Consider the following 27,823-nt stretch of genomic DNA (forward strand, 5'->3'; position numbering starts at 1 on the left):
CTGCTTAACTTTGCTGGACCACCATAGGGGGCACTGTCTGTGGATTTCTCTGTTATATATTGATTATCAGTCAAAGTACTAGTAAGCACTTTACTATATTCACAGTAAGACTACAATATGGGTACTAAATTACATACTTTAACTGCAAAAAAAGGTTACACTTTATTTTAAGGTGTCCTTGTTGGAGTGCAATTATACATTTGATTATTTAGTAATATTAATTGACTAAATGCACTTACTATATTAGGATTAGGGTTTGGTTTAGGGTTACTTGCATGTAATTATGCAATTATATTGTCAATTATTGTTATAATGAAGATAATGTAATGTTAACAAGAAAAATATATGTGACCAGTAATAATCAGTTATCACACTTAGAAAAATGTGTTATCAAATTAATTACTTATGAACATTAATGATTACAAAAAGACTTAAATTTGAATTTTGCTAACACACACACACAAACACATACAGATTTAGCTGATTTTATAAAACACCAGAAGTTTAGAATACAGAATAGGACACATGCTTATTTGATAACTCTTTTATTTTTCCTATTTAGGTTTATGCATATGCTTTATTTTTTAAGATCAACTGTTCTTTTTTCAAGTCATTGTTAGATGACAGTATTTTTCATAACTATGCAAAGATTTGTTTTCAAAATCAGTACTTCTGCGAGGTTAACCCTGCCTGGTTTACAGGTTTGAAAATGACAAACAACAGAAAAAATTAGAAAAATAATAGACCTAATCAACTTAAATCAGTTGCATTTTACTTTAGCAGGTTAATTTAAATAGTTACACCACGTATCACATTTAAGATATTTCCGAAGAAACCTCAACACTGAGCATCATAATAATAGTATCTAGAAGTATTTAATATTGTACATTGCAAAAACATGCCACAGCAACGATGTCTAGCCATTTATGTATTGTTACAACAATAGTGTACGTTTTGGACGACTTTATAAACTAATAAAATGTGTAATTTCAGTGTTATATGCACTAGCCTAATCTCGTCTATACTAGCTAGTTTATGGTCTATACGCATATGTATTTAAAAGTCCCAGCTAATTGCAAAGTTAATGCAAATCACAGGGTAATTAAATAACCAGCTAAAATAAATGTGAACGTTTGTGCACGCTCTAAAATGTACCGAACCTTTATTGCATACGTTTATCTGTGCTGTATACTACACTATCGAGCGCAAATAGAGAGGCGGTGCTTTACATCCACAATCAGCCCAAACCCACCTCAGTATGATCCATATGGGAACACAGTCCAGTCATGGGCATGCCGGTTTTATCCGAGGGAATATCGAGAACACCGTCGTGATGTCTTTTGGGAGAAAGTTTTTTCTTGGAGTTGGTTTTGAATGCATAAGGTAAGTTCGGAGCGTTAAAAACGAGGACGTACCTCAATGAAGGAGATGAATGATCTCTCTCGCTTTACACGCAAAAGCGCACAGCATGAGGAGCGCGTGCCAAAACTTCCTGAAAACTTCACGGTCGCAGGCGCGTGAGACTTCTTCGACGCTCGTGAATATGGATAAACCGTGCTAGGTGTACCCTGATGCCAGACAGCCGGGTGCAGGATGAAGGTGTGTAACCGTGGAGTGCAGATGCTCCTCACCACGGCGGGGGCTTTCGCGGCCTTCAGCCTGATGACCATCGCGGTGGGCACCGACTACTGGCTGTACTCGCGTGGAGTCTGCAGGACCAAAAGCGTCAATGACAACGACACCAACCGAAAGAACGAAGAGGTGCTTACACACTCGGGGCTCTGGAGACAGTGCTGCATGGAAGGTAACTTCAAAAACTGTGATATAATGCTTTTTATTACACCCATAAGCCTGATAACGTTACAATAACCTATATTTTACCTCAAGCTGTGATTTTATGATTTTTAATTTGTTGTTGAGTTGAGTCAAATGAGTCGTTGCAATAGAACAGCGCTTGGAATTAGTCAAAGCTGCAATAAAATCATTGTGAATTGATTGGATTTCAGTAAACCAATGCAAGAATTAAACGAAAGTTCTGACACTTTATGAGTACTCGGTGGAGATTTAATGTTACAGATTTAGGCTACTGGAATATTGACACTAATACGCTTAAATTTGTAAATGATAACATCTAAAATGAACCTCTTTTTTTCAATAGCATAACATCATTGTTACGTTAATCATTGTTTTTTTAATCATTGTTATGCTATGCTAATCATACCAGCGATTGTTTATGAGTTAAATCACCTAAAAATAGCTATTTAAGGTAACAATTTCAGGTTACAGTGTACTTTATTTCATTTTGCAGTGGTTTTACTAGTTGTTTTGGGTGTTTTTATACCACCATTGCCCTATTTTTTACATGTACTATGCTAGTTTTTGTAACTACTCATGAATAGGCTACAGTGCACATTCACTACAATGACCTTACCGACGCCGTCATTTTACCACACATCACGTTTTTTTCTAAAGCTCGTGTGTCAGATGCCTACAGATGTTTAAAAGTTGGAACCGAACCAAACCCCTTTCCCGTGGGTTGATTTATTTATCTGATTATCGACCGAATTATTTTTACTTTCTCACACAATACGCATTCTTCCAGCTTCGACCCGTCTCTCACACCCTCTCCTACTTTCTGACCTATATCACTTCAACGTCAATTCTTTTAATGGAAAGTGTAATGAAGCGTTCGCTCTGTTAAAAGGGCACCAAAGTGGCAGCGTTCACTTTACGCGTGTGAATGCGAGAGATGGTTAGAGTACGAGTAGACGGTTATGAAAGATGTTTGGCACAGACTTTCTCTTCGACTGATGTTCTCTATAAAACCATTTACGCAGATGAAGAGATGCAGAAACGGAGCTGTTACAAATGCAGATGCATGTGCATTTTGTATTATATTACACACAACAACAAAACAGAGAGCGCTGGCAGCCTTGTTAATAATTTAGGCCTTTTTTAGCTATATTTCGGCTTCTGTATATCTCTGTTAGTAGTTGCTCATGATGTTTGTTATGTGGAATGACGGCGAGGGAAAGAGAAAACGATGCCCAGACAAAAGATGCCCAGTCGGTGTGTTTTGAGAAGGTCTAATTAGTTTTTGGAGGATATTGATATTGTTAATGATTTGATAGCATTAGTCCAATCACGTGGAAAATGGCATTGGCATTAGTCGTGTGTGATTGTGCAAGTGTCTGGTGTTTCTTACAGGCATATTTAAAGGGGTTTGTAAGAACATCGATCATTTTCCGGAGGATGCGGATTACGAACAGGATGCTGCGGAATATCTGCTGCGTGAGTATCTAGAAATGTTTCACGTTCGGTTAAAGGTGGAGCACGTGCAAGAATAGAAAAGCGTGGGAAATTGCTACATTTGATTTGAGTAAATTCCAGGTGTGGATAAATGAGCATGGAAAAAACATTTGCGTTATTGCGCCAAGCTTTGTTAATGATGCGTGATTATGAAAATGACATTAGTAATGTTTAGAGATGACAGTATTGTATGCTAAATATAAACCATTGCACTGTAAGTGCTTTGAAAAGGTGCTGTAAAAGAGCTCAAATAAAAAATGAGCGTAACATCAAGTATATAGATTGGAGAAAAAAACACTGTTAGAGATTAGTTATAATTTGTGTGTTTGTGTGACAGGTGCTGTGCGCGCCTCTAGTCTCTTCCCTATACTGAGTGTGGGACTGCTGTTCATTGGTGGAGTGTGTGTAGCTGCCAGTGAGTTCTACAAGAGCCGACACAATGTCATCCTGAGCGCGGGCATCTTTTTCGTCTCAGCTGGTATGTCCATATGCTCAAAGGTTTTGCCTGTCTATATGTGCCGTAGATGTTTCCGAATGTATCAATTATAAATATATCACATAGTGAAGCAGCTCGATAGCACTGTAATGTTGAGATGTGTTTAATCATAGCACCATTACTTGTATTACTTGAACGTTTTAGCTTTTGACAATTAGGTGCCACTGTAGTCAAATCTATGTGTTATTCTTATGAAATGGAAGCCTATTTCTGACACGTGAGAAAAATAATTAGGCTTTGGTTAATCAAAATCATGACAAAAGTGAATTTAAGACATGAAGAGTCAAACATACGAGATAAAAAGTTCTAATAGTGACGTAAAAAGAGCAAATTAATTAAAGGTAATAATATCTTAAGGTCTATTTAAGGTCTTAATAACAACTGAAATTATTGACTTAACTGATTTAATTAATTAGTTGAGTTAATTGTCAAAATAATGACAACATTTTGTTCTTTTGATTCACAATGAAGACTTTTTGTCATTATTTTGACCTTAATGTCTTTGGTTATGACTAGTTGCATAATTTGTCACGGTACTGTCTTGTACTTTCATAACTATGATTTTTTTTTGGTAATATTAATTATTGTACTTTTTTATATCACTATTGACTTTTTGGTAGATATTCAACCTAGAAATCTCTACCTTTTCATTTCGTAATTGTGACTTCACATGTATATCTCAGCATTACCTAGGCTACTTTAATCTCATATTTATGCCTCAATAATTTTCAACATTTTATGTGGCATAAATGGGCTTCCATATAACGTTTCATAACCAAAACCACAATTACGGTCTGTTTGATGTCTATTCTGAAAAAAACGTATTTTTTCTTAAGGGGAAAATGAATTGTTTACATAATTTACCTAAGATGATTTTCATAAGATCACCGGTTGTTTGCAAACCGCCCCCAATGTACAGTTAGGTTAGAAACCTGTAACCAAAAAAAGCTTGGTTTACTGTATCTCTTATTTTAGGCCTTAGCAACATCATTGGCATCATCGTGTACATCTCATCCAACGCCGGCGACCCTAACCAGAGCGAGTCGAAGCGCAGTCACTGGTACGGCTGGAGCTTCTACTGCGGGGCTCTTTCCTTCATCATAGCGGAGACGGTCGGCGTCCTGACCGTGCACCTGTTCATCGACACGCACCGCGTGCTGAGAGCGCGCTCGCATCGCACGCTCCATACCAGCACGCATTCCCTACAGCCTCGGCGCTCGACCAGCTACCGTTCCCGCTACCGCTGGAAGCAGGGTCAAAACCGCTCCTCGGGCTCGCGCGAGCCCTCTCCGGCCCGGCACGGGAACGACCTCGGGCTTTACGCGCTGGGACGCGGACTTCCACCAACAGCTGCTCACGCGCTCGCGCACAACACCGTCGGCGCAGGCCGCGGCTTCGCGCATTTTCATAACTCTGTCATCGCTAACAACAGCTTTGCGAATCCCCACGCGTTCGCCACGCAGAACTCGTTGAAATCGGGAAGAGAGCTTGCGCACGCACAGAACTCGTTGGGCACCGAGAAAGGCTTTGCGTTATCAGACGCGCATGGACTAAATTCTGTCAAACCTGAAAATGGAGTCGCGCTGTCGCAGAACTATAAACTGAACTCAGTTAACCCCAGTAAAAGCCCAGTGCATGCGCAGAATTCTGGGAATGACAATGCACGCGTGCAAAACTCTGTAAAAGAGCCTTCGTATATGTCTCAAAGTAGCACGGCGTCAAGAAGAACAACTCCGGTGTAAAAAAAAAAAAAAAAAGTGGTTTGACCTATGCTGCTATATTATGCTATATGAAAGGTCCGAGTGAATATTAGCTAATTCCTTCACTGAATATGTGCATATTATTTGCTTTTAGCTATATGTAAAACATGAAGTGGATCTGACTCTGAAAACAATGGTGCTGTTTGTTTATTGTGCCCTCTGCTGTCTTTACGCAGAAGCGATCCTGCTTCTTTCTCCCAGTGAACTTTTCCGGATGCAATACTCTTAATGGCCACGTGAGCAGCAAACGGCAACTGTTACGTCAAAACACACTGGACCCTTTCTCTGATGCTTTTACTGACAACGTAAATCTAAAAAAAAAAAAAAAGCATTTTATATTTTCATTTAAAAAATGGCATGTACACTTATAAAGCTACACTTCGTGTTTTAATAACTTGGTATTAAAATTATAGAAAACTAGTGTGTGGGAGTGACAGCAAATTTGACAGGTTTCTCTTCTGACCGCCTTCATCAGTCTCTCAGTACGTTTCCTCTCTATTGTAAAGTCGTAGAAACACTATTGTGATTTTTATTTTGCTATTGGAGCAAATGGGATCGCAAACAAAAACATTCATGTAGTTTCTCGAGAAGTATAAATACGGCAATTTCTGAGAACCCCATAAATGTAAAAAGGGTTCCCTGGCTCGTTCATCACTTCTGGATCCATATTATGACTATTATTATGATTATTTAGCGCATTCGGGTTTTAGTATACATTGTATGTGCTCTATTGGATTGGGTAAGTTAACGTACAGTTTTTTTAAAATACAAATTAACTGACAATACAACTGATAGGATAGATGGATAGCCCGGAGCAACAGGGTTAAGTGGATTGATTTTAGACTCAATGAGGGCAGAACAGAATGGCGGCGTTAGTGTCTGGGTCATGCATCACTATGACCGAACCTTAAAACTTTTACATCTGCAATCAGAAAACGGTGTCTTGCTACCTCAATTATTTGCCAATGGTCAGGTTTGTTGTCACATCTTTGGAAAGCAGAGCAGGAGAATATGAATATGTTCTGTTTTCAGAATAAGTGGATAAATGGTAATATATTTTGTGAAATACATTGTGAGATATTTTCAAGTTCTTTGTTAATAAAAATGAAAAAGAACAGCATTTATTTGACATCTGTTTGTTACTTTTAATCAGTTTAATGTGTTGCTGAATAAAAGTATTATCTAAAAAAAAGTTTTTTAAAAATCTTGACACTAAACATTGCAATGGTGGAGTACGCTGGAAGCAGATCCCAAACAAGTCTTTTTTCACTTAAAATACATTTTATTAAGTTTGGCAACAACAACGGTGTTCCTGAAACAGATGAAATATTCTCTCACTTGACCAGAGTTTGTTATGCTGTCCAGCTCTTCTCTAAATCTACAAGTTCCATGCCTTCACAGTAAGAGCGGGGACGGGACACTTTTACCTGGATATGAAGAACAGTTATATGTCATTCCATTACAGCAACATAGTTATCGAGTCTTTAGTGTACGAGTCTTACCGTAGTGGTATTCCTGTTGAGCTGCTGCAGCAATGGAAATGGCGTCCACTGAATGGGCTCGATCGGCCAGCTACAGACTGACAGGTCACTAGCCTTCCCAGAATCCATCACACCATCCGCCAAGCTACAGTTGCTAAGATCCCAACCATACTGAGAACTGTAAGCCCAAACATACATGGAAAAATGATGTAAATGTAAATGGTAATACTACGGTGCTTCATAAACTACCATTCAAACATTTGGGGTAAGCTTTTACTGTTACAAAACATTACTTCTATTTCAAATAAATGTTCTTTTGAACATTCATTTGAGCAAAGAATCCTGAAGAAAAAAATGCAGCACACCTATTTTCATCGCTAATAAGAATAAAAAATATTATTACATTGGTTTCTGAATTATATGAGACTGAATACTGGAGTAATAATACTGAAAATTCAGCTTTGCGTCACAGGAACAAATTATATTATAACAGTTATTGAGATAGAGCACAGTTATTTTAAATTGTAATAATATTACGCAATATTACAGTTTTACTGTGTTTTAATCAAATGAATACATCCATTGTGAACATAGGAGAAAAATCCTACCCACACTAAACTTTTGAACAGTAGTGTATCACGCTGCTGAAATTCATGTGCCCAAATATTTATGGTAAACAATAATTAACAAATCTTACAGTACCCGTGAGGATATATGGTGTTGAGGTGTGTTCCACTACCGTGGTATGTGGATACCACAGAAAGAGTGTCATCGTGGTAACAGCAGGTACGGTCAAGTGCTCTTAAGTGTAGCAGTTCATCAGAGCGGGTGAAGGCAGGGTTATCCAACGAGTCCTCAGAGCCGGGCCAGGATCTTCCCCAAAAGCGAGCCGAAAGCTCATCGAAGTGATTAAATCTGCGATAACTTTTTCCACAGAAAGAAGACAAAGGAATATTATTCCCACATTCGACCCCTGAGCTGCGGCGCTATCACAACCCATGGTTTGTTTTTACTGGCCAATGATGTCCTGCAAACTATTTCCAATAACAAAACCAGGCAACTGGAGCTGAGCGTGTGGATGTGTAAAGTGAATGATACCTGCTGCGTGTTTGTTCCACTTTGGCTTGCATTAGCATGGTTTTAAAACGGCGCACTGTGAGATAAGACAGAAGAACAATGACTGCTGCGACAACGACCAGTACTCCGAAGCACACACCCACCAAACGCGTCCGGGTCATGCGGAGGTCACAGCGCTGGCCCATAAACCAGTAATCCTCTCCAACGGGACACCTTCAGAAAAAGAGAGTTTGGTCAGCGGGATTGTACCATGATAAAGCCTGCTGTATCATATTTGATGTACAAAATTGATTTGATTGTTGTACATAATATTCTACATGCATTGTGTCATCTGATTTATAACTTTTTAGCATGTAGCCTTTTTAGCCTTATATAATTGTAAAGCCATCTACAAATTATGTCCTTACTGTAATATCTTATTACTGATTAGTAAAACAAAACACTCTTTATATTGTTAGTAAGATGTAACATTTCGTGCTAGTTAGGTTTATTTGATTAAACATCATCTTGTAAAAAAAATAATGTTCAAATGTATGTTTCAAATAGTCTGCTATACTATTATGAAGGTCTTTCAAAACTATTTAGCCAGTACAATTTTAGTAAAAGATTTAAAGTGTGTTCCTCTGAATAAAATCCTGTGTGAACTCCATAATGTTTTGTACTATATAAGTCATGATGTATCAAAAACACACCAGCTTTTTTACTTTTATCATATATATTTTTTGGACTATAATTTCATATGTCTAGCTTTACGGTGTTATAAATAAATGCACAGGTCTTGACCAGAATGAGTTCCAATTATGCTGCAAATGCAATGCAAAACTACACTGCATGTAACTGTACATGGAACTCACTGGCACATAGGCTGCTGCCCGAGACGATGGACACAGATGCCCTGATGTTTGCAGTATTCAGAGTGGCAAACAGATGTACAAGTGGCATTTCCCTTTGAAGAAACACACTGGAACCCAGATGGACATTCGAATAGCCATTCGCAAATATCTGTCTGCAAACCTGAGAGAAGAAAGAAAGAAAGGAAACAAATGTATAATGTGATAAGTGGACTGATTGTCTGAGATAGATATCTAAAATAGATGCAACTTGTTAACTCATCACTGAACACTTACCTCCCACAGTAATATTCTTCACTCTAACTCCACCCACAAGTATTCCTTTCTTGGGCAGTGGTTTTAACCCCGCCTCTTGTAACAGAGACTCCACCCTTTCTAGCCAGGAGAGTGCTTCCACTGTTTGGAACTGAACTAGTGTTTGCAGAACTGGGCCACTGATGAAAACAACCATCACAAAATCCATAGAATCTATTATTTAATGCGTCATCCACCATTTATATATTTTAAATTAGGATTTCAACATTTTTCTATGCTGAACCACTGTGAAATACTGAAATACTTTAAATTATATTTTAACTGTTAAATAAAAATGAATTATAAATATTATATATATATATATATATATATATATATATATATATATATATATATATATATATATATATATATATATATATATATACCAACAAAAAAAAACATTCATTTAAAATGAATCCTAAGTACTCACTGAAATAAATTTATTTATGCAATATAGTCTCTCCGCTAGCCCACAGTGCATGTATCTAAATAAATTAATTGACAACATATATACAGTAAAACTTTTTAACCTGTGCCAGTTCACATGTTGATTTTGAAATCCAGAAAGGCTCTGCAGAAATTTCTCCACCTACAGAAGTGGATGAAGAGTAATGGCAATTAAATCACCATCATCCATCTGCTGATGTGAGTGTGCTTCAATTTGGGGTTGGTACCATTTTTTTTTGTAAATGAATTCAAATTTAGCAAAGACACATTTAGCTGTTTAAAAAGTACATAGTTATAATGTTATAAAATATTTACATTTCATACATAACTTTCTATTCTATTCAAGGAATACTGAAAAAAAGTATCACACTTTCTTCAAAAATATTTAGCAGTTTCTTAAGCATATTAGAATGATTTCTGAAGTGTGTAACAATGCCAAAAATATAGCTTTCTATAACAGAAATAAAATATGTTTAAATACATAAAAGATTAATGAGCATGGAAGACATCTTTCAAAATATAAAAATTCACATGGCCTCCAAAGGTTTGAATGGTAGAGTATATAAAGTAATTTAAATGGCTTCACCTCAAGCAACCTCATACTAGGGACATAATCGTCTTCCAGGACAATCTGTAAGAGTACTTGAAATGTTTTCTCTAAAAATAGAAAAACAATTTTTTTTCAGGAAAATAATAAAGTTTTTAAGAAACGTAGAGAAGTTAAACATTAGAGGTAAACTGAAAAGCAAAAGTGACAGATACGTTACTCACCCTTGATGATTGCTGGCTGGTCGTTCACTATAAAATAATGGTGTCCATGTGGCCACTTTCTGTCAAAGCTGGATACAGTAGAATGAATCCAAGATGTTTGAGTCACTGCTTGTTTAGATACCGTGTATGCTTTTGTCTTAATTAGATAAGAGCTTGTGGTCATATGTTGGGGAGGTCTGACAGTGCTGGGTTTATGTCCTGGAAAGTCTGTCTGGACCTGGACTGAAGTCGTTTCTGTGGACGTGGCATGTGGATTCATCTGCTGAGTAGTTAATGAAGGTTTGTGAACCACCGAGGCCTCTGTAGTTTCCCAATGTGAAGTGGTGGTACTAACAGATGTGCTTGTTGGAACAGTTGCACTGACCTGAGAGATGTATGGAGTTGTGGTTTCCAATAATGAAGTAGTAAAGCCATTCATGTTTTCTGTTGATTCAGTATGAATGTCTCGTGTGGTCTTTGTACTTGTTGTTTCAGTCTGAGTAGGGTCACTCACTGTTTGACCACTACTCATCTCACTGATATCAGTTGCATCGAAAAATCCCGCATTTCGTTGTGTGTTTTCAAAAAATGTTGGTGAATGCTGAGGTGTAGATGTGTATACAGGGAATTCAGTATGCATACTTGATTTTGTATTGGTAATCTGGACTTGTGATGGAGTAACATCGAGTTCTTCTACATCAGTCTGGTTCTCAGATCCCACTGTAATACTTTCTTCAACAATGAGGTCAGAGGTCACATTAGGACTAATCTGAGGACTCGACAAAGAGATTGATGGAGAGCTGGTGATGGGTTTTTCTTGTTTGTCTTGTACTGTAGATGGTAAAAACGAAGTGCATGCAAGACCAAAGCAATCACTTACAGATGGTGACAGACCCTCATCCTTTTCTGGGGTACTAGGACTCTCAGTAGGACTCAGGTCTGGAAGGATGGCAGCTGGGAAGGTGGTGAAGGCACTGATTTTGTTTGTGTCGTGTGATGTCTGGTAAGAGATTGACACAGATGCGGAGTTGGTTTCTTGGGTGCTTGTATCGTATTGATTTTGGAAGGTGTGTGAGACGTGGGTGGTTGATGCTTCCAAAGAAGTCAAAGTCGGTGGGTTATATGAAGAGTGCAAGATCTCGCCTGAGGTTGTTGGCTCATTCTGAGTGACATTTATTGGTGGCTCGCTTGGAGACATGGAGTATTCAACAGAAAATGTTAACGTGTGGGTTTGATCTGGAAACATTGACACAGTAGCAGGCGTCCTAGTAGTAATTTCTGAATCATCATAGATGGTTTGGTTTGTGATGTTTTGATCTGGATTAGTTGACCTTGGAGAGCGATCTGTCCTGTCCATCTCTGATGATATATGTCGGTTGTCATCTGTCATTGTGTTTGAACTCCAAAAAATTGAATCAGATTGACTTGTCCCAACATTCTCTGATATCGTAAACCCATCCCTTTTTGGGAGCAACAAAGTGGTTGCTTTAGACTTGTAATAACTGTCACCAAGAAACTGTTTAGAGGTTTTATCAAATGGCTGATTATAATGCGGACTTACAGTCATAAAGCTGGACGTTGGAAACATTGAACTTGGATCATCTCTTTTTGTCATTTTGGGCTGTATTTTGGTAAATGCATGTTTATGTGTGGGCTGTGAACTTCCTCTATCCAGTTCAGTGTGTGCAACATCACTTGTGGTTAAAATTGCACTTGTTTTTGCCACATCAGTTATCTGTTTGGGTGTAGTTTGTACAGACACCAATGGTGGTTGGATTTCAGTAGAAGACTGAGATAAAGAAGGTTCATTAGACAACATTGTATGCATGTTGATGTGTGTTTCAAGGGCAGAGCCGGTCTGTGTATCAGAATAAGAATGTGTGCTAGTGAGTGTGAGGTCGGAGATCCAGGCTTCAGCCGTTTCCTGTCCATTGTTGGTGATTTCCTGCGGAAAGAGAGGTCTGCGCTTATCGTCCAGGTCAGACACACCTCCGCCCTTCTGTATACTCTCACCCCTGAGAGTGTGTGTTTTGGGGGCTGCATTGCCGCTCACTGGAATGTCAGGGGTGTAGGTTACATCGTTGGAGCCATTTGGAGAAGGAGACACCGGGTCAGCATCAGAGTGGGTGTAAGGAATCAAAGCAAGAGTGTGACGGTCCTCTGACGAGTTCCATCCTGAGAAAAACACACATGCACATGAATGGAAAAAAGAATTAAGAGATTATTCAACACACAAGATTCCAACACTAAGGGAAATGTACAAACATGTGTATTGCTCTTATACTTTTCACCCACACTACTGATTTGGGGCTGGTAAAAAAATATAATCTTTTCTAAGAATATAATATTGGCATGGTACTTAAGTGACTTACTCAGATGTAATGTGGCAAATGTTTCTTCAGTCCTTCTCACACTCCATTCAATGATGGTTCTCCCAGTGCCAGAGAATAACGCCCGTTCCTCCCTTTCATAAATCAGTGTATTCCCATTCCCAAATTTAATTCCAATACGAGCGTCTTTCCCAACAGAAATGACCTCTATCCGAACAGTCTGATTTTCAGAAGCATCAATAATCCAAGTGCAGGCAACGTCCAACAGTTTTTCTGCGCTGTCACTGGTAATTCTGTTAAATAAAAGGCTGTTTGAGTGTAAAGAGTACCGAATTGAGCCGCTCCTCTCTCCAAGAATTTTACCTCCACAGTCTTGATTCAAGTTCAACAGTGCGTTACCTAGAGAGAAAACGTCAACATCATAACCTTCAATAAGTTAAGAAACATTACATTTTTTATGTATGTACAAAGTTAGGTAATAACATTTAATACCATTTTATATTTTAAAGTTTCAGTACTTTCGTGCTTTAACAGTATTTTTTGTAAGGGATGTCACTGTGGTTGCTACTTTTAACCCAAGAATAGCAAGTAGCCTACTATCAATGTGCATGTTCAAAAATAAAAACATAGCTTGGAAGTACCGTGGTACTTTTACTACGTGTGTAAAATCTGTGGTGCATTAACATTGTTATGTTTAACACCTGAAAAAAAAAAAACATAGGTTTAAGTCCATAAGATAGGAATGTCTTTAAAATTAAAGCCTTTTTGATCTTAACATCAACCAAAATACTTTACAAAAAACTTTTTAAAAATTAAAAAAAAAACTGTCGTCTTACCTGGAGCGAAAATAAATAAGAAAAGATACACGAAACGACGCATTTTGCGAGCCAAAACATTCCAGGAAGGAATCCGTCCCCACAGTTAATTCCATAAAGAACATTTAACAATTCTAAAATATGATGTTGATATATTAACTAGTCAAAAACGTATGTGTAACAAGGACTAATATAATTTTTCTGTTTTTTAAAGACCTTCACAGAAGAGTCAAGTTCATCCCTCAGTCCGCCGCAGAAAGCGCGTTGAAACGACCTCGGCTCACTTTATGAAGCTCGCGCGTGCGCGCCTCTGTGAGCGCGCGAGCTCGCCCAAGGGGTGGTGGAAGAAAACAAGGCGTCGCGCGGACATATGATTACGATTAGGCATCTTTTTAAGAGGGAAAATAGGACGGAAGCGGTAAAACGTTAAGGGGACAGGGGAGATTGCAAGATTAGGTTAATTGTCGAGGCTGTGTGTTTGTGTGAAAGAAAACAGAGAGAGTGTTTGTTTGCGCTCCCCTGACGAGCTTGTGCTCCCAATTCAAACTAGAAAATAGATTAACGCAGAAGGTCATTCAGAGATCGTTGACACAGTGTCTGCGTCTCAAAATCAAGAGGTAACCTTTTAGACAGCAGTTTTAACGAATGCAGTTGTTTATAGTGTTTTGAACCATACTATAGTAACATACTTTAATTTGTTGTGCTAAGTCTATAGCTGCTGTGGTAGAAAACTTTATAATTTGTCTAAAAATTTGAAAATAGGGCACAAACCCAGATCAAACTATGATGATTTTTCTTTTTTTGTTTGGTTTGGCTCTCCTGTAAAGCTGGTGAAATGATACTTTCATCTTCCTGGTTCTCACCCCTCCGTAAAGTATAATACACTTTAGTATCGTTCAAAAACACTGTAGTATTGACTATAAATTACCATATTATTTTGCGACATTAAAACTCAATTGCTTAAAAAGTTAATTTCATTTTAAATTTAGATCTCACTGGATTTAAAACCTGGCTCACGCTCTTCCGAATGCACAGAAATCCTGACATTCATAAACTCAAAAAAGGAGGAAATGCCTGGAGCGTCCCTCCCTAGCTTCTCATCATCACAGTGAGAGGTACGTTCACAGACGTCCACTGAAATACTAACACACACATAAACACAGAGGGAGGGAGAAGGATTTATTACACCTGAAAAGGAAACATGGGTTTAAGTCCATGAGATAGTAGTGTCTTTAAAATTAAAGCCTTTTTGAACTTAACATCAACCAAAATTCTTCTCCTTCACCATAAGCTCAAGTCTGAACAATGTACGGTTTTATGATGACGTATTACTTTTTTATATCAGAAATGTGACCCATTGTTTGTTGGGATAGGACAATATTTGACAGAGATAACAGTTTGAATATCTGGAATGAGAAGAAGCAAAAAAAATCGAAATACTGAAAAATCATCTTTAAAGGTAACCAAATGAAGTTCTTAGCAATACGTATTGCCAACTGATAATTAAGTTTTAATATATTTACAACAGGAAATTTACAAAATATCTTCACGGAACATGATCTTTACTTAATAGCCTAACCTAACCGATAATTTTCACCCACACAATGTATTCTTGGCTTCTGCTACGCACCGACAGGATCACAAATAATCAAAACTGTATTTTTGTCCTAAATTTTGATAGATTATTTCTCACTGAATTTGTTTTCTTCATGCATGCTTCTCATTTAGTTTTTTTTTTTTTTTCACTGTAATATTTCATACTTTAAATATTCGAAAGGAAATACAGTCACAGTCATTTTATGCTGAGGACCCCATTCTGAAATACTCAAACTTAAGAAATGGCATTAAAAGGATTTAATCTGCAAATGTGAACCAGAATGTTAAAGTATCGCTATCTCAAGGCCACACTGCAAGAAATCTCAGCAACTTAATGTTGTTTAGGGTAAATTAAAGGTTATTAGTGGAAGATTCGATTAGTTTTATTAGCATTAACATCAGGGGTTAAAGATTAAGTACTGGACAAGAAATGTTTCCTAAAGTAACTCGTTTGAACTCTTGGCTCCAACGCTGGAAAGTCTTGCAGTAAAAATTTTGACTTATAAGAAATCTCCAGTAGGTGGTGATATTAAACACCAAATACAGCCACTCCTATTACATTAATACTTCTTTTTAGCAAGGACATTTTAAATTGATCGGAAGTGACAGTAAAGACATGTATATATACACAACTTCTATTTCTTTCAAATCAGCAGCAAATCAGGATCATATGACTCTAGAGACAGGAGCGATGGAGTTAAATTCAGCTTTGCCATCACAGGAATAAACTGCATTTTATATATAATTATATTAAAATAGAAATAAGTCATTTTAAATTATGATAGTATTTACTGTATTTATGATCAAATAAATACAACCTAGCATTCAAACCGTACCAACCCCAAACTTCTGAATGATAAACTACCTCATATTAAGACAATTCTTATAAGCACCCTATGATTTTGTCTTAAAACAGGGATTAAATATCAGAAAAACAAAGAATATCAAGAAAACAAACCCCTGACCAGTTATATGAAAGAACAGACACATGCATTTATCCGAAGACAAAAATACAGTCTTTTCAGAGTCTTTATTTTTTGTATTGTACTGAAGGAACGAGGAGCTTGTGCATGTATCTAGCAGACAGTGCCGCAGAGCTGCAAATCACAAGCAGCCACAAACAAAACTATGAACACCGATTTAAACATGTATCTAAATACAAAAAGAATAAAGAATGATGAAGAACAGCCGAAACATAAACAGTTCCAGACAAAAGCTCCGTGGTTTTCGTCATCCGATGGGATTATCTTTATCTGGATGAAAAAAACCAAACAAACAAGTGTTCATAATAAGGTTCAGCAGAAATGACTGAAATGATGTGAAGAGTAATTAAACGCACATTGGTTATTTATGCTTATTCATAAACATCTTTCTTGTCTGCGATGTAGTCAACAATCTCCTGCGGTGTCATCAACTTCTCGCCATCAGCATCGGGAATTTCAAAACCTGTGCATAAAAGCGAACAACATCAACTGGGTAGATGGATACACATTCATAACCTGGCACAATAATCTCCATTTTTCTTTTGATCCTGATACGCCAACAAGACCAATGCATACATTTAAAGAATGCATAAATACGAAGCAATGGTCATATTGGGAGAAGCATTACACTTGGAATTAAAAATCTACATACCAAATTCATCTTCCATTGCCATGATGATCTCCACCTGGTCTAAACTGTCCAATCCCAAATCCTTCATGAAATGAGATGTAACCTGAAGCTATTAAAAAAAAAAAAAAAAAAAAAAAAAAAAAAAAAAAAAAAAAAAGAGCACTTTTGAATTATCATCAAACTCTAATCTGCAGAGTGTGGTATATTTCAAGCTAATTTGAAATATTTCAACCAAACATGCTGCCCGTCTGATCGAAAATATAAAAAAAAGTCCCTTGTATTTCTTGTGTAAGTGTCTTAGTAGCACTATATTTAACAGTAAGTGTACTTCACTGGTACAAATGTCTTGTATCTACAGGCAACTGAGTGGAAACACAATGTACTTACCGGAAGTGTATTTACATGGTAACATGGCTGCATATAATAGTAGTGTATTCGTGGTAATTAGTTTCTACATGCAAAGTGTGGATCGGAGCCGTCTCTTACAGGTAGTGCATGTACGTGCTAACTAAATAGATACTGTACTTACTAATGTATACACATGGTAAACGTATAGTATTTACAGACAAGTGGGTACAAATAGGCACGTCCTTAATAAGACCAATAAGAAACATTACTGTACATACTAATGATATGTCCATGGTAAATTTGAGCACCTACAGAAAAATGTGCTATAATTTGACAACAAACAAGACGCGTGCTATTCTTGGTATGCACATGGTAAATATGTAGTATTTACAAACAAGTGTGGACTCATTCTAAATTGCTTTCCACATAGTGCTTACAAAGTTTGAAGGACTGGTAGTTCCTGTGTAATGTTTGTGTAAAACGGCGTGCTTTATTTTACAGTCCTATTTCCATATACTTCCTATGTACCATCTACCATCTACCATCACTTACTCAATAAGTGTATTGGTCCACGTTTATACACTTCAACTTGAGAACCGCATTACTTATTCTGTACATTAACTAATAGGCACACACACCAGAACCTACACAGTAAGTATGTGGAAATAGGACTGTAAAATAAAGTGCACCATTTTACATAAACATAAACACAGGAATTACCAGTTCTTCAAACTTTTTAAGAACTGTTGTGGAAAGCAATTTAGCATTAACAGTCCACTACATAAGCAACTGAAAATAGTCCTCTTTATATTTGCTAAGTTTAGGACTTAAAGGATACCGTGTATATCAAGTACAGTATTTGTCTCGTTTGTTACCACATAATAGCACATTTTTTTCTGTAGGTGCTACACATTTACCATATGCATATCATTAGTATGTACGGCAATGTGACTTATTAGTTACTATATGCGGATACTGTAAGGATGTGCCTGTTTGTACCCATACACATTTACCATGTATAGACATTAGTAAGTACAGCATCTAATTATTTACCATGTACATGCACTGCCTGTAAGAGACTGTTCTGATGCACACTTGTCTGTACGTACAAACTAATTAGCATGCATGTACGCTGTTAAGTACAGCGGTGCATCTCATTTGTTACCATGTTCATACACTTCAGGCAAGTACCTTGCGTTACCACTCACTTGCATATAGGTCAAAGCCGTTTACTATGCATGTACCAGGGAAGAACACATACTGTAAAATAAAGGGTCTTTCTATAGGCTTTGGTACTTACCTTTTCAGGGTCGACCTTGTCGTAGAGCTTCAGGACGTAGAGGACACGGTCCTGGACACTCTCTAGGGTTAATGGGGGCAAGCCACCATACTTCCTCCACTGATAAACCTGAAGTGAACTGCCGGAGAGCTACGAAAGAAATCAAAACATCTTAGAAAATACATTTTACGTAGACTATTTCAACAGATACCTGAAGCAGTATTATTATTTATAAAATGTGTACTGGTTTTCTATTTGGGTATACTTTATTGATTCAATTCTGTATAGTCATTCAGTTGCCAAAGCCTTATGTTTAATTCGTTTTTAGTACATTTTACATTTATATTTATTAACAATAATGAACTGAAGGTTCATAATAATAGTAAAAAAATATATATATATAAATAAAACAAAGAAAAAGGGAAAATATAAATAAAAATGACATTTTTCTCTGATTTAACTAAATTTACCCACAAAAATGCCACTAGGTTTTGCCCATTTGTCAGTAATTTTCTTTTACTTATTTAAAACACAATAAAATTGAATATGCTTCCTTATTCTTAGAATTTTAATATGTACAAGTCAGAATAAGAACGTTGTTTGAATTTTTACAAAATAATTACTATTGTTATTATTACTAAAGATTATTTCAACCAAATTTTGACGGTTTTAATTTCCAATAATTTATGTGAAACTTTAAAAGCAGACACTTTACATTTAACGCGCTTTTTCTATGGACATAAAATCACTTTTGCGAACTTCTTTTGATGCAGACATCTTATATAAAACATAAATATATAGCAAAACCACCTTTAAACGATCTCAGGAATATTGATAATGTCATTTTTACGTACATATAGACCATTATAACTGCGTTTATCATAAACGATTACAGCAAAAGAGCAAATTAATAAAACAAAACACACAGACCAGTCCAATGATCTATATAACTTACATAAAGATGATAACACTTAAGCTGATTTACAAACATTATCCTAAAATTCACACGCAGGCCAGTCGATTTAAAAGTATTTTGTAGCAGTATAGCGAGGTGATGTTCGTCTATCACGTTGAAGTCATTCTTACTAAAGACACGGGTAGGTCATTGGATGTCATGAGTCGATCATTAAAACATACCTGCGCCGGCAGAGACTTGTGTCCAGTAGTCAGCCCTGAAAATGTTCGTCCTTGGGTGAGTGGAGCTGCTGTTAATGTCGAGGCAGCAGTGACACGGTTAAAACATACAGAACGGTGGTTTAGTGCTCGGACACACCGGACAACGATGCGCGCCGCCATGTTTCTCAATCCGCTCCCACAATGCACGACGCTACCACTGCGCATGCGCGACTTCTTACGTTTATATTGTCACAGGAACGCAAACATGTAACTTTCAATAAACATACTTTATTGCATGTTAATAAAAAAAATTGTAGATGTAAACCATCAACAATTCAATTTAGATTAATAGACGGGTCAACTATAAAAGCGGAGCGAGCTCTTTAGTATTCTTTTGGTCTAAAGCTATATATAAATCGTTATAGCTGTTAATCATCCAAAACAACAAAGTCACAAGGGTCAATTTTTTTAAATTTTGAGATTCTTTCTAGAATAGGACAATATTTGAAAATGAAAGAAATTAAGAAAATTGCTTGTAAGATAAATGCATATGCATATTAATTGACAAATCTTCGACATATTTAGTAAATTTGCTAAATATTTTCATGAAATATTAATCTCAAATGTTGACCCATACAATGAACTATTGCTACAAATACACCCATGCTACTTATGACTGGTTTTGTGCTCCAGTGTCACATATTAGCTGGTGGAGTGGGGACAATAAAAATAATACAATTTGGCATTTTCTCAGCTAAAAACTGTAACCTCAATATTAAAAGCATTAAAAGTGTTTGTCATTTATGTTTATTTCGTAAAAAATATTTTACATATCACATTCAAACAGTACAAAATATTTATCTGGTTTTGCTTATATTAACTGTAATCAACAAACTGCTAATGTTACCTTTTTTACACAATGGCACTAATTGACACATTTTAGTTTTATTAACAAGTAATAAAAGTCATTTTGCATACATTTTGCTGAGTAGAGATGTATGATGTGTTTATGTAGATTTATAACGAAACACGCTAACATCTCCATTCAGATATCCAGTCAGCATCTTATCAGGCCCTGCCCAACGAGCTAGTCGACACAACTCATCCAGCACACAAACAACTTTAGCTACACTTCCTCTGAGATCCCAAACTGCAAGATGACCAGACTGGAAAACACCAACCAAGCAAGAGCCCAGGACATCGCCATCTATTAACCTAGAGAAAGAAACATTCATTCGACTTTACTGTTAACATACTGTAAATGTTCTAATACAAAAAGACATAATCACTTCTAATCTTACTGTTGTTTGGGTTGATCAGGGCAGTTGATAGAGGTCAGTGTGATATGTTTGCCGGTGAGAGGATTTGTGGCAATCAGGGTAAAAAGAGATGAGTTACTCTCCTCATCACATACATTTCCTGCATTCTGAAGCAACACACACAGCACACCCTGCAGGAAAGAAAGCGCAAGGTTATCACTGGGACATGCTCATTCTTTTAACACACAAAAGTATAATAAACTCACTCACTCTGTAAGAATATCCCTTCATGCAGTTTGTCACGGCTAAAGTCTTTTCCAGGTATATAGTCTGCAGCAGCTGGCCTGTTTTCAGGTTCCTGAAATCCACAAATGTGAGCAAGGCCATAATACAAATTAATTACACAATTAATACATTATACAAATTAAAATACTAACGAAACAAGATATAAACCGTATTAAAAGTAATTTACTGACAAGTATTTACAAAACTGACTACAAAATCTATCTACATTTTAGTACAGTGTCAAAACCCCCCTAATAGGAATAGCAAAAAATTAACCTCTGCTGAGAAATTATTTGGGCCATCCAAAATGTAAATGAGTTTGTTTCTTCAGTGGGACAGATTTGGAGAAATTGAGTATTACATCTTTTGTTCAACAGTGGATCCTCTGAAGTAAATGGGTGCCGTCAGAATAATAAATAAAGAAATAATAAAAAACATGACAATGGTCCACAAGATTTAAATGTCAGTGAAAGGTTGTGGGCTTTTTTTTTTAAACAAATCCATTAAGAAGTTTCATTAAGATCCATAAAGAACTTCATAAAGTTACTTTTGCCTAAAATATTAGTCCTATTTCCATAATTTTTGTATCTAGTGAAAAAGTTGTCTCATCTCAATCAGGAGAAAAATAAGCACAGATCAAGCACAGGAAGAGTCTGTGTAATACTACATTTTCCCACATGTTACAACAAAGAAACAAACTTATCTATATCTTGGATGCACTTGGAAGTACATTTGAACAAATTTACATATTTGGGTAAAGTGTTCATTTATTAATAATAAAAATACTACTATTTCTGCAGTGTATATTAATACAGTAACAGGATATGCTGCATTATTGTAATCCTTTCTATGCACAGGATGGATACAATAAAAAATAAAAAAAATCCCAAAAAAGACATTCAAGGATGTTTAAGATTTAATATTGCCAAATTAATCACCATATAAGGAGAGTTTTACATTCTGTCCAACCAATCAGAGCATCTTTTTCACCCTCGACAGCTGCTAGTGTCCGTATGTTCTGCTTAGCAGAGGCCAGGGGAAGAGTGCTGTTTACTCTGAATGAGGCAAGTAAATGATAAATAGTTTTGCATAAATATTTAAGGTGAATGATACATTAAAAAATGCTTCATAGACAGCTGTTATACATGCACATAATGGTTTATTACCTTCCATCTTGAGTCATTGTTAACACACTGACTCTTTGTTGATCTCCAGGGGTGGAGCAACACACAAGTCGACAATTAGACACACCCAACACTGCTTGTAATGTGTCCTTGCACACTGCGTTCTGAGAGAACGGTCCATCCATACTCGGACAGCAAAGAATTCTGCACTCAAGAACACACAGGGAATAAGACATTTATTGAGATACACAAACACAAAAAACATCTCGAAGATGTCTAAATGCAGTGCAAAATCGGTCGAATTAAAAAGAATAAACATTTTACAATTCTCCTTACCACAATAACAATATTTTGGTTTAATCAATAATAATTTTACAATCTTACCTGGCCTCTGTGATTTCCAAGTGACCCAGAGTGACACAAAGCAGTCCCGAAGAGTCTGGTATCCCATGCAAAGACATGACAGACTACAGATACAAATACAAAAGTCAAATCAGAGGTATGATATATATATATATATATATATATATATATATATATATATATATATATATATATATATATATATATATATAAAATGCAATTTTTAGATACAGCTTAATTCATGTCTTGAAGTCTTCAAGGATTGGAACAACATGCTAATTAATAAATCATGACATAATTGTTATTTTTGGGTAAACTACTACATAAATTCAAAGAATTGCTAGCTTGCCATTCTTTGAATGTATGCTGTAGTGCTGTAGCAAATTGGTTTACCTGTGCAAATGTCCAGGTGTGTAAAAGACTCCACGACTTCACTCCCTTCACCTGAGCCCAAAGGCAAACGCTCCATTCTCCTGCCACACATATGCACCAGTCCTCCGATGGCCATTGCAACAAACACAACTCCAACACGCATCCACCCTCCAGCGCCTGAGTCAATCATCACACCCAGACATATTCAGGTAATCAGACATTAGAACAATTTAGCAGATATTATTGCATTACATGTCTACAAATATTTTTTTGTTTATACCTTAAAAGTGTGCATCTCCTGCAGGACTGCAGAACAATGAACCTTATCAGTTAATGAAGTGCCAGTTAGGGATTCCTCATGCAATAATGTCCGGTTGTTGGATGGAACGGTGTTTTGCTCCTCTGACTGTGTACAGTTATCATCAAAACCAGTCTTTCTCTCTGTTCTTTGATAAGTGTCCAAAGAAGCTGATTCAACAGAAGCTTGACCTACAGCTCCAGATGTTTTACCACAATGTAACAGTGTCAAATTTGGTTTTAAGCCCATACTTTGGGTTTCAGACCCAAGCTCAAAGACTTTACAGGTTTCAACGTCCGTTTCAGAATTGTTTTTGGTTTGGATTTCAGATTCAAAGACATTTTTTAAAACCACTGGTTCAGAAGTATTGAATTGAACTTCATTTTCTTGCGTGCAATTGATCTTATTTCTACACTCAAGCCTGTTTTCCGTATCAAGACTGCACTCACACTTCTGTTCATTTTCTGTGATGCGTGAGGATTCAATTTCCAGACCATTTAGGTTTTCACATCCTGGTGGAGTGTTGGTTTGAGATGGAAGCCGTGCTTTTACAGTATTTTGAACTTTTGTTTCTTGACTAATTTGAGACTGATTTTCTGTTTTAGAACCTCCCTGATCTCCACTTTTTACAGTGATACAATTTTTGATGTCCCCTATTTTAACTGAGATTGACTCTTGAGACCTACATCCCATAGGTGTAATTGAAGTAGGAGACCTAAGGAGACCAGAGGAAGAAAAGAGAGGTGACCGGAGTCCTAATGGTGAACCTGATGTCAAAAATTGAGGGGACATTCCTAAAGATGGTAGGACAGGATCTTGACCTTTCTGTGTATGTGAAGTCAGAGATGGGCTCAAACTTAGTCTCACAGGGCAAGGCGAGTTGTTCTCCGGGGGCATGTGAGAATGCTGCGTCTTTGTTTGTGACTGAACCTCATTACTGTTTTTCGTTTCTGAGCATTTAAGTGGGACCTCACCTTTTCTCTCATTATTTACGTTTCCGTCTGGTTCAGGTTTGATAATCTGTCTACTGTCCATCAAATCTGAGGAGAAGGTCTTTATTTCATTTACAGCGTTGAGGTCCTTTTGAATCTCTGTCTGTGATTGGTCATCGGGGTCTGACTGACAAAGAGGCAGACTATCCTCAAGAGAAGAGATAGTTAGGGGTTCTGGAGTAAATAATTCACCCACTGGGTAATGTGCTTCAGTCTTTCTCCCGCTGGTTCTCTGGCGCCTGCTGCTCTGCCGTGTATTGTACATGATGGGACGTTGTATGAAGGGCTCTACGACTGAAGTGGACAGGCGCAATCTTTCTAACTTCAGTTGTCCAAAATCCTCATCAGGTAGGTGGAAATCCTGGAAATCAACAGCCACCAGCAGTCCGGTTTTCTCATCCTTTTCTTGAAGGGCCTGAATAAGTGAAGCTAATGATGGCAGAAGAGGTGACTGATCTAAAACACAAAACACATTCACAAACATGTATTACCTATAATATGATGGTTCCACAAAGTTCAACAGCTCTCTTTTACATTCATGCATTTGGCAGATGCTTTAATCCAAATGCACTTCTATCGTATTCAATGTATATTTATCATCATGTTCATGCATTCCCTGAGAATCGAACCAATGACCGTGACATTGCTAGAGTCATAAATAATTATTTGTCAGAATAATAAAAAAATGCATGCTACAACACACAGAGAGAAAAGAATATAGAAAGTCAGATCATCTGTTTTTATTAGTACCTGTCTGAGATGCCATTTCAGTTTGGCCACGTTTTCGTCTGAAAATAGGGTACAAATTTGAATCCGGGAGGAGTTGGCAATCAATGCAAAGCTGAGAATCTGGAAGATGCTTAAAATCTTGAGTGACTCCTTGTTCTGGACTTGGCTTTAAACTCACTGTGTGGACTTCCTGAGACTCCTGCCTTTCAAGGACCAGTACTGGTTGGCTGGGTGATTCAGCATGAGACGTGGCCTTTGATTCTGTAGGAGATTCTGAAACTGCTTGAGAATCGCCAGGGGGTTGTGATATTGTACAATCAGGATCAGCTTTGACACATATAGGCGCTTTTTTTGGACGGCCTCTTCTCCCTCTCTGACCTTTTCCACCACGTCTGGTCTGATCAGTGGACCTGCGGACTGAATGCTCTGGGGTCATGTGACCTCTAGCACTTGTTTGTGATTGGCTGAGCCTGCGTCTGCCCCGCCCCCCAGTGAGCTGGCTGTAAATGACAGCATCTAGATCGACAAAGCTGTGAGATGCAGCCATGCGCCTTGTCGTCCGAACGTAATATTCCACGGGAAACGGTAAACCCTCAACCAGCGTGCAAGAGTCTAGAATGCCAGATGTTTTGGTGTCTATCCTGTCATCATAACCTTTATTTGTGTCTTTGAATATCTGGTTAGTTTGTTCAGGCATCTCCTGTGATTTGTCAGCAATCTGTACTCCCTCAGAAGATGGAAGGAAAGACAAGCTTTGGATAGACACAGCTGAATCTGAGTTTGATTTTTGACCTTTTAGGTTAACCTTTTCCTGGCTACACTGAACAATCTGATTTTCTTCACTTGAAACTATTGGCAGTCTATTATCTGATTGGTTCATAGAGCAGTTTAATACACAATGTCCCACTCTTTTTACATCATTTTCCAGTTCTTGTGATGGCGTAGCAATTTTACCAACTTTTTTTATGTCTATTGGCCTGCCCTGGTTCTTCTCCCTTTCAGCGGACATCTTCTCAATTTCTTTTTTCTTTTCACAGTCCTTGTCTTCCATCTTACCATATTTTCTCACTCCTTTTAGACCGTTCTCGTATTCATTACAGTCACTACTCTCCTTTATTTCAGTATCCACATTTTCAACAAAACTCTCTCCACTTCCATCTATTACTTTTTCTTGGCCGATGTCAGTATCTGAATCTTGCTGTTTGTTCCGTAGACGTAGTCGACTACGCTTAGAACGCAGGCGGTGGGCGGGGCTTCGTTTGCATACTGGGGAGTACAAAGGTGGGGTGGACATAATCTCAGCAAAATCCGTTTGGATGGCGGGGATTTTTGGTACAGTGTTAAAGCCAGAGCTGATTGTTTCAGCAATAAGGCCTGAGACAGCAAAAAGAAAAACACAGTTTATTAGTGTTTGGAAATCTTTACCTTCTGAATAGGCGTTATTATGTTTAACAGCATTTTTTTACATTGTCTTTACAATTAACAATGGTCATCACTGAGGCTATGACTATATGCACATATGTAGTTTGCTATGGTATAGACTCTACAGTGTTAAATTATAATATGATCAGTTATGTTTGTCTCTATTCATGCTTTTACACTGAAGTTATCCTTACTGGTTTGTAATTGTAGATTCTCGTGGTTTTCTGAATATTCTGATGTCTGCATCGATGAAGTCACAGAAGATGGCTCAGATGTGTGTGGTGAGTCAGTCTGTGTAAGTCTGCGAATGGCATCATGGCGCTCTGCTCTCTAAACGAACAAAAAACAACAACACAAATATACATTAACAGATTCAGTTATATTACATTCAAACACTGCAGAAATCAATTCAGTGTAACTGTGTTAACTTCACTTTAAAGATAAATGCTCTTTACCTGCAGTCTCTGTGCTGTTTTCTCATACTCTCGCTTAAGCTGCTCCAATCGTCTTCTCAGCTAAAACATTCAAATGAAAGAATATTTTTTATATTGGTCATATTAGGTAAAAACATGAATACATGCTAGTTACACAAATAATATAAAAGGTACTGCTGGTAGTATAGTGAGGATATCAGATAGTTACATGGCACTATACCATGTATGCCATAAAGTACAGTACTACAGTATTAACATATCACTCCAATGTATTTCAAACAAGTCCAAAACAAGAAAGCATGACCATGGCAGTTATCCGTTAGCATAATCAACTTTTGTCAAACGGTGCTTCCACAGATATATAAACATATGAACTTACTGTCTCTTTATCTTCGTTAGGGAGAATCTCCTCTGACATTCTGTAAACTAATATGTTAATATGTTATATATTCTATATTTGCAAAGAGATGCAGGTGTTTGCACGTTAAGTAAGTTATAAGTTAACGCTACATTTGACATATAAAAAAAAACATTACGAGAATCACAACAGACTGTAAACAACCGCATCGTCATCTGACTGACAAGGGCTGATAGATAAACACATATCTGGCTAGTCAAACAATGAGCTTCAATAAAATGAAGTTTTGTTTACATACCCAGGAGAAAGGTTTAAGCTCAAAAGTTGTTTTTAACCTTTGTTTCTAACCTGACGAGACTTGCGGAATATTTTGCCACACTCAACCGTCCCGCGAGTTCTGGCTGCAGACGAAACCAATCGATAACAGAACAGATCACGTTCGCTGGCCTTCAAGTTAGTGTTACTGGATTAAACAAAAAGGTAATTTATAACAGGATATAAAATATAATAGGATTAAAAGGCCTTCAAGAGAGCAAGGATTAGATTTAGACAGACGCGTGCATAATCCGTCTCATCGGTACTCTGTAGCAATGTCTGTTTCCCTCAGTATTTATTTAGCCT

The 27,823-nt window shown here is 37.2% G+C and overlaps 4 protein-coding genes across 5 annotated transcripts; 1 reads left to right on the forward strand and 3 right to left on the reverse strand.

Annotated features, from left to right (window-relative positions):
- Positions 1-1,585: 1,585 nt before the first annotated feature.
- On the forward strand, positions 1,586-6,665 carry cacng3a (calcium channel, voltage-dependent, gamma subunit 3a). Its single transcript, XM_043242036.1, has 4 exons — positions 1,586-1,804; positions 3,208-3,291; positions 3,647-3,787; positions 4,781-6,665. The coding sequence occupies exons 1-4, from the start codon at positions 1,594-1,596 to the stop codon at positions 5,545-5,547; spliced, it is 1,203 nt and encodes a 400-aa protein (XP_043097971.1). The 5' UTR covers positions 1,586-1,593; the 3' UTR covers positions 5,548-6,665.
- Positions 6,666-6,826: 161 nt separating this feature from the next.
- Positions 6,827-13,915, reverse strand: si:ch211-14k19.8 (mucin-4). Of its 2 annotated transcripts, none has more exons than XR_006251170.1 (11): positions 13,635-13,915; positions 12,841-13,197; positions 10,490-12,643; positions 10,305-10,375; positions 9,802-9,860; positions 9,251-9,408; positions 8,978-9,137; positions 8,145-8,336; positions 7,786-7,970; positions 7,068-7,224; positions 6,827-6,992 (listed from the first exon to the last, which is right to left on the reverse strand). XR_006251170.1 is itself a non-coding variant. In XM_043241649.1 (11 exons), the coding sequence occupies exons 1-11, from the start codon at positions 13,675-13,677 to the stop codon at positions 6,918-6,920; spliced, it is 3,648 nt and encodes a 1,215-aa protein (XP_043097584.1). In that variant the 5' UTR covers positions 13,678-13,914; the 3' UTR covers positions 6,827-6,917. The 2 variants fall into 2 exon arrangements, 1 of the variants encoding a protein (XP_043097584.1); XM_043241649.1 differs by having other exon boundaries at positions 7,749-7,970; positions 13,635-13,914.
- A 2,305-nt stretch (positions 13,916-16,220) lies between these two features.
- Positions 16,221-19,780, reverse strand: ndufab1a (NADH:ubiquinone oxidoreductase subunit AB1a). The gene is made up of 5 exons (XM_043242379.1): positions 19,588-19,780; positions 18,472-18,600; positions 16,845-16,932; positions 16,549-16,655; positions 16,221-16,462 (listed from the first exon to the last, which is right to left on the reverse strand). Exons 1-4 carry the CDS (start codon positions 19,744-19,746, stop codon positions 16,564-16,566), a joined length of 468 nt encoding a protein of 155 aa, XP_043098314.1. The 5' UTR covers positions 19,747-19,780; the 3' UTR covers positions 16,221-16,462; positions 16,549-16,563.
- A 556-nt stretch (positions 19,781-20,336) lies between these two features.
- palb2 (partner and localizer of BRCA2) lies at positions 20,337-27,741 on the reverse strand. Its single transcript, XM_043241605.1, has 13 exons — positions 27,501-27,741; positions 27,224-27,270; positions 26,866-26,925; positions 26,605-26,740; positions 25,010-26,362; positions 23,250-24,715; positions 22,991-23,146; positions 22,619-22,701; positions 22,277-22,438; positions 22,049-22,165; positions 21,096-21,183; positions 20,868-21,016; positions 20,337-20,781 (listed from the first exon to the last, which is right to left on the reverse strand). Exons 2-13 carry the CDS (start codon positions 27,260-27,262, stop codon positions 20,574-20,576), a joined length of 4,017 nt encoding a protein of 1,338 aa, XP_043097540.1. The 5' UTR covers positions 27,263-27,270; positions 27,501-27,741; the 3' UTR covers positions 20,337-20,573.
- Between the last annotated feature and the right edge of the window lie 82 nt (positions 27,742-27,823).

The sequence above is a fragment of the Puntigrus tetrazona genome, chromosome 1 (genome assembly GCF_018831695.1).
Source record: "Puntigrus tetrazona isolate hp1 chromosome 1, ASM1883169v1, whole genome shotgun sequence".
NCBI lineage: Eukaryota > Metazoa > Chordata > Actinopteri > Cypriniformes > Cyprinidae > Puntigrus > Puntigrus tetrazona.

Excerpts from the sequence above, each read along its gene's own strand:
- cacng3a (XM_043242036.1), top strand. The coding sequence starts at position 1,594 with ATGAAGGTGTGTAACCGTGGAGTGCAGATGCTCCTCACCACGGCGGGG. Across the intron at positions 1,805-3,207 it reads GAGACAGTGCTGCATGGAAG|GCATATTTAAAGGGGTTTGT; the intron begins GTAACTTCAAAA and ends TGTTTCTTACAG. Across the intron at positions 3,788-4,780 it reads CATCTTTTTCGTCTCAGCTG|GCCTTAGCAACATCATTGGC; the intron begins GTATGTCCATAT and ends CTCTTATTTTAG.
- si:ch211-14k19.8 (XM_043241649.1), bottom strand. The coding sequence starts at position 13,677 with ATGCGTCGTTTCGTGTATCTTTTCTTATTTATTTTCGCTCCAG. Across the intron at positions 10,376-10,489 it reads CCAGCCAGCAATCATCAAGG|AGAAAACATTTCAAGTACTC; the intron begins GTGAGTAACGTA and ends TTCTATTTTTAG. Across the intron at positions 8,337-8,977 it reads GGGCAGCAGCCTATGTGCCA|GTGTCCCGTTGGAGAGGATT; the intron begins GTGAGTTCCATG and ends CTTTTTCTGAAG.
- ndufab1a (XM_043242379.1), bottom strand. The coding sequence starts at position 19,746 with ATGGCGGCGCGCATCGTTGTCCGGTGTGTCCGAGCACTAAACCACCGT. Across the intron at positions 16,933-18,471 it reads ACAAGGTCGACCCTGAAAAG|CTTCAGGTTACATCTCATTT; the intron begins GTAAGTACCAAA and ends TTTTTTTAATAG. Across the intron at positions 16,656-16,844 it reads GGCAATGGAAGATGAATTTG|GTTTTGAAATTCCCGATGCT; the intron begins GTATGTAGATTT and ends TTTTATGCACAG.
- palb2 (XM_043241605.1), bottom strand. The coding sequence starts at position 27,262 with ATGTCAGAGGAGATTCTCCCTAACGAAGATAAAGAGACA. Across the intron at positions 24,716-25,009 it reads TGAAATGGCATCTCAGACAG|ATCAGTCACCTCTTCTGCCA; the intron begins GTACTAATAAAA and ends TTTGTGTTTTAG. Across the intron at positions 23,147-23,249 it reads AGGAGATGCACACTTTTAAG|GCGCTGGAGGGTGGATGCGT; the intron begins GTATAAACAAAA and ends TGATTGACTCAG.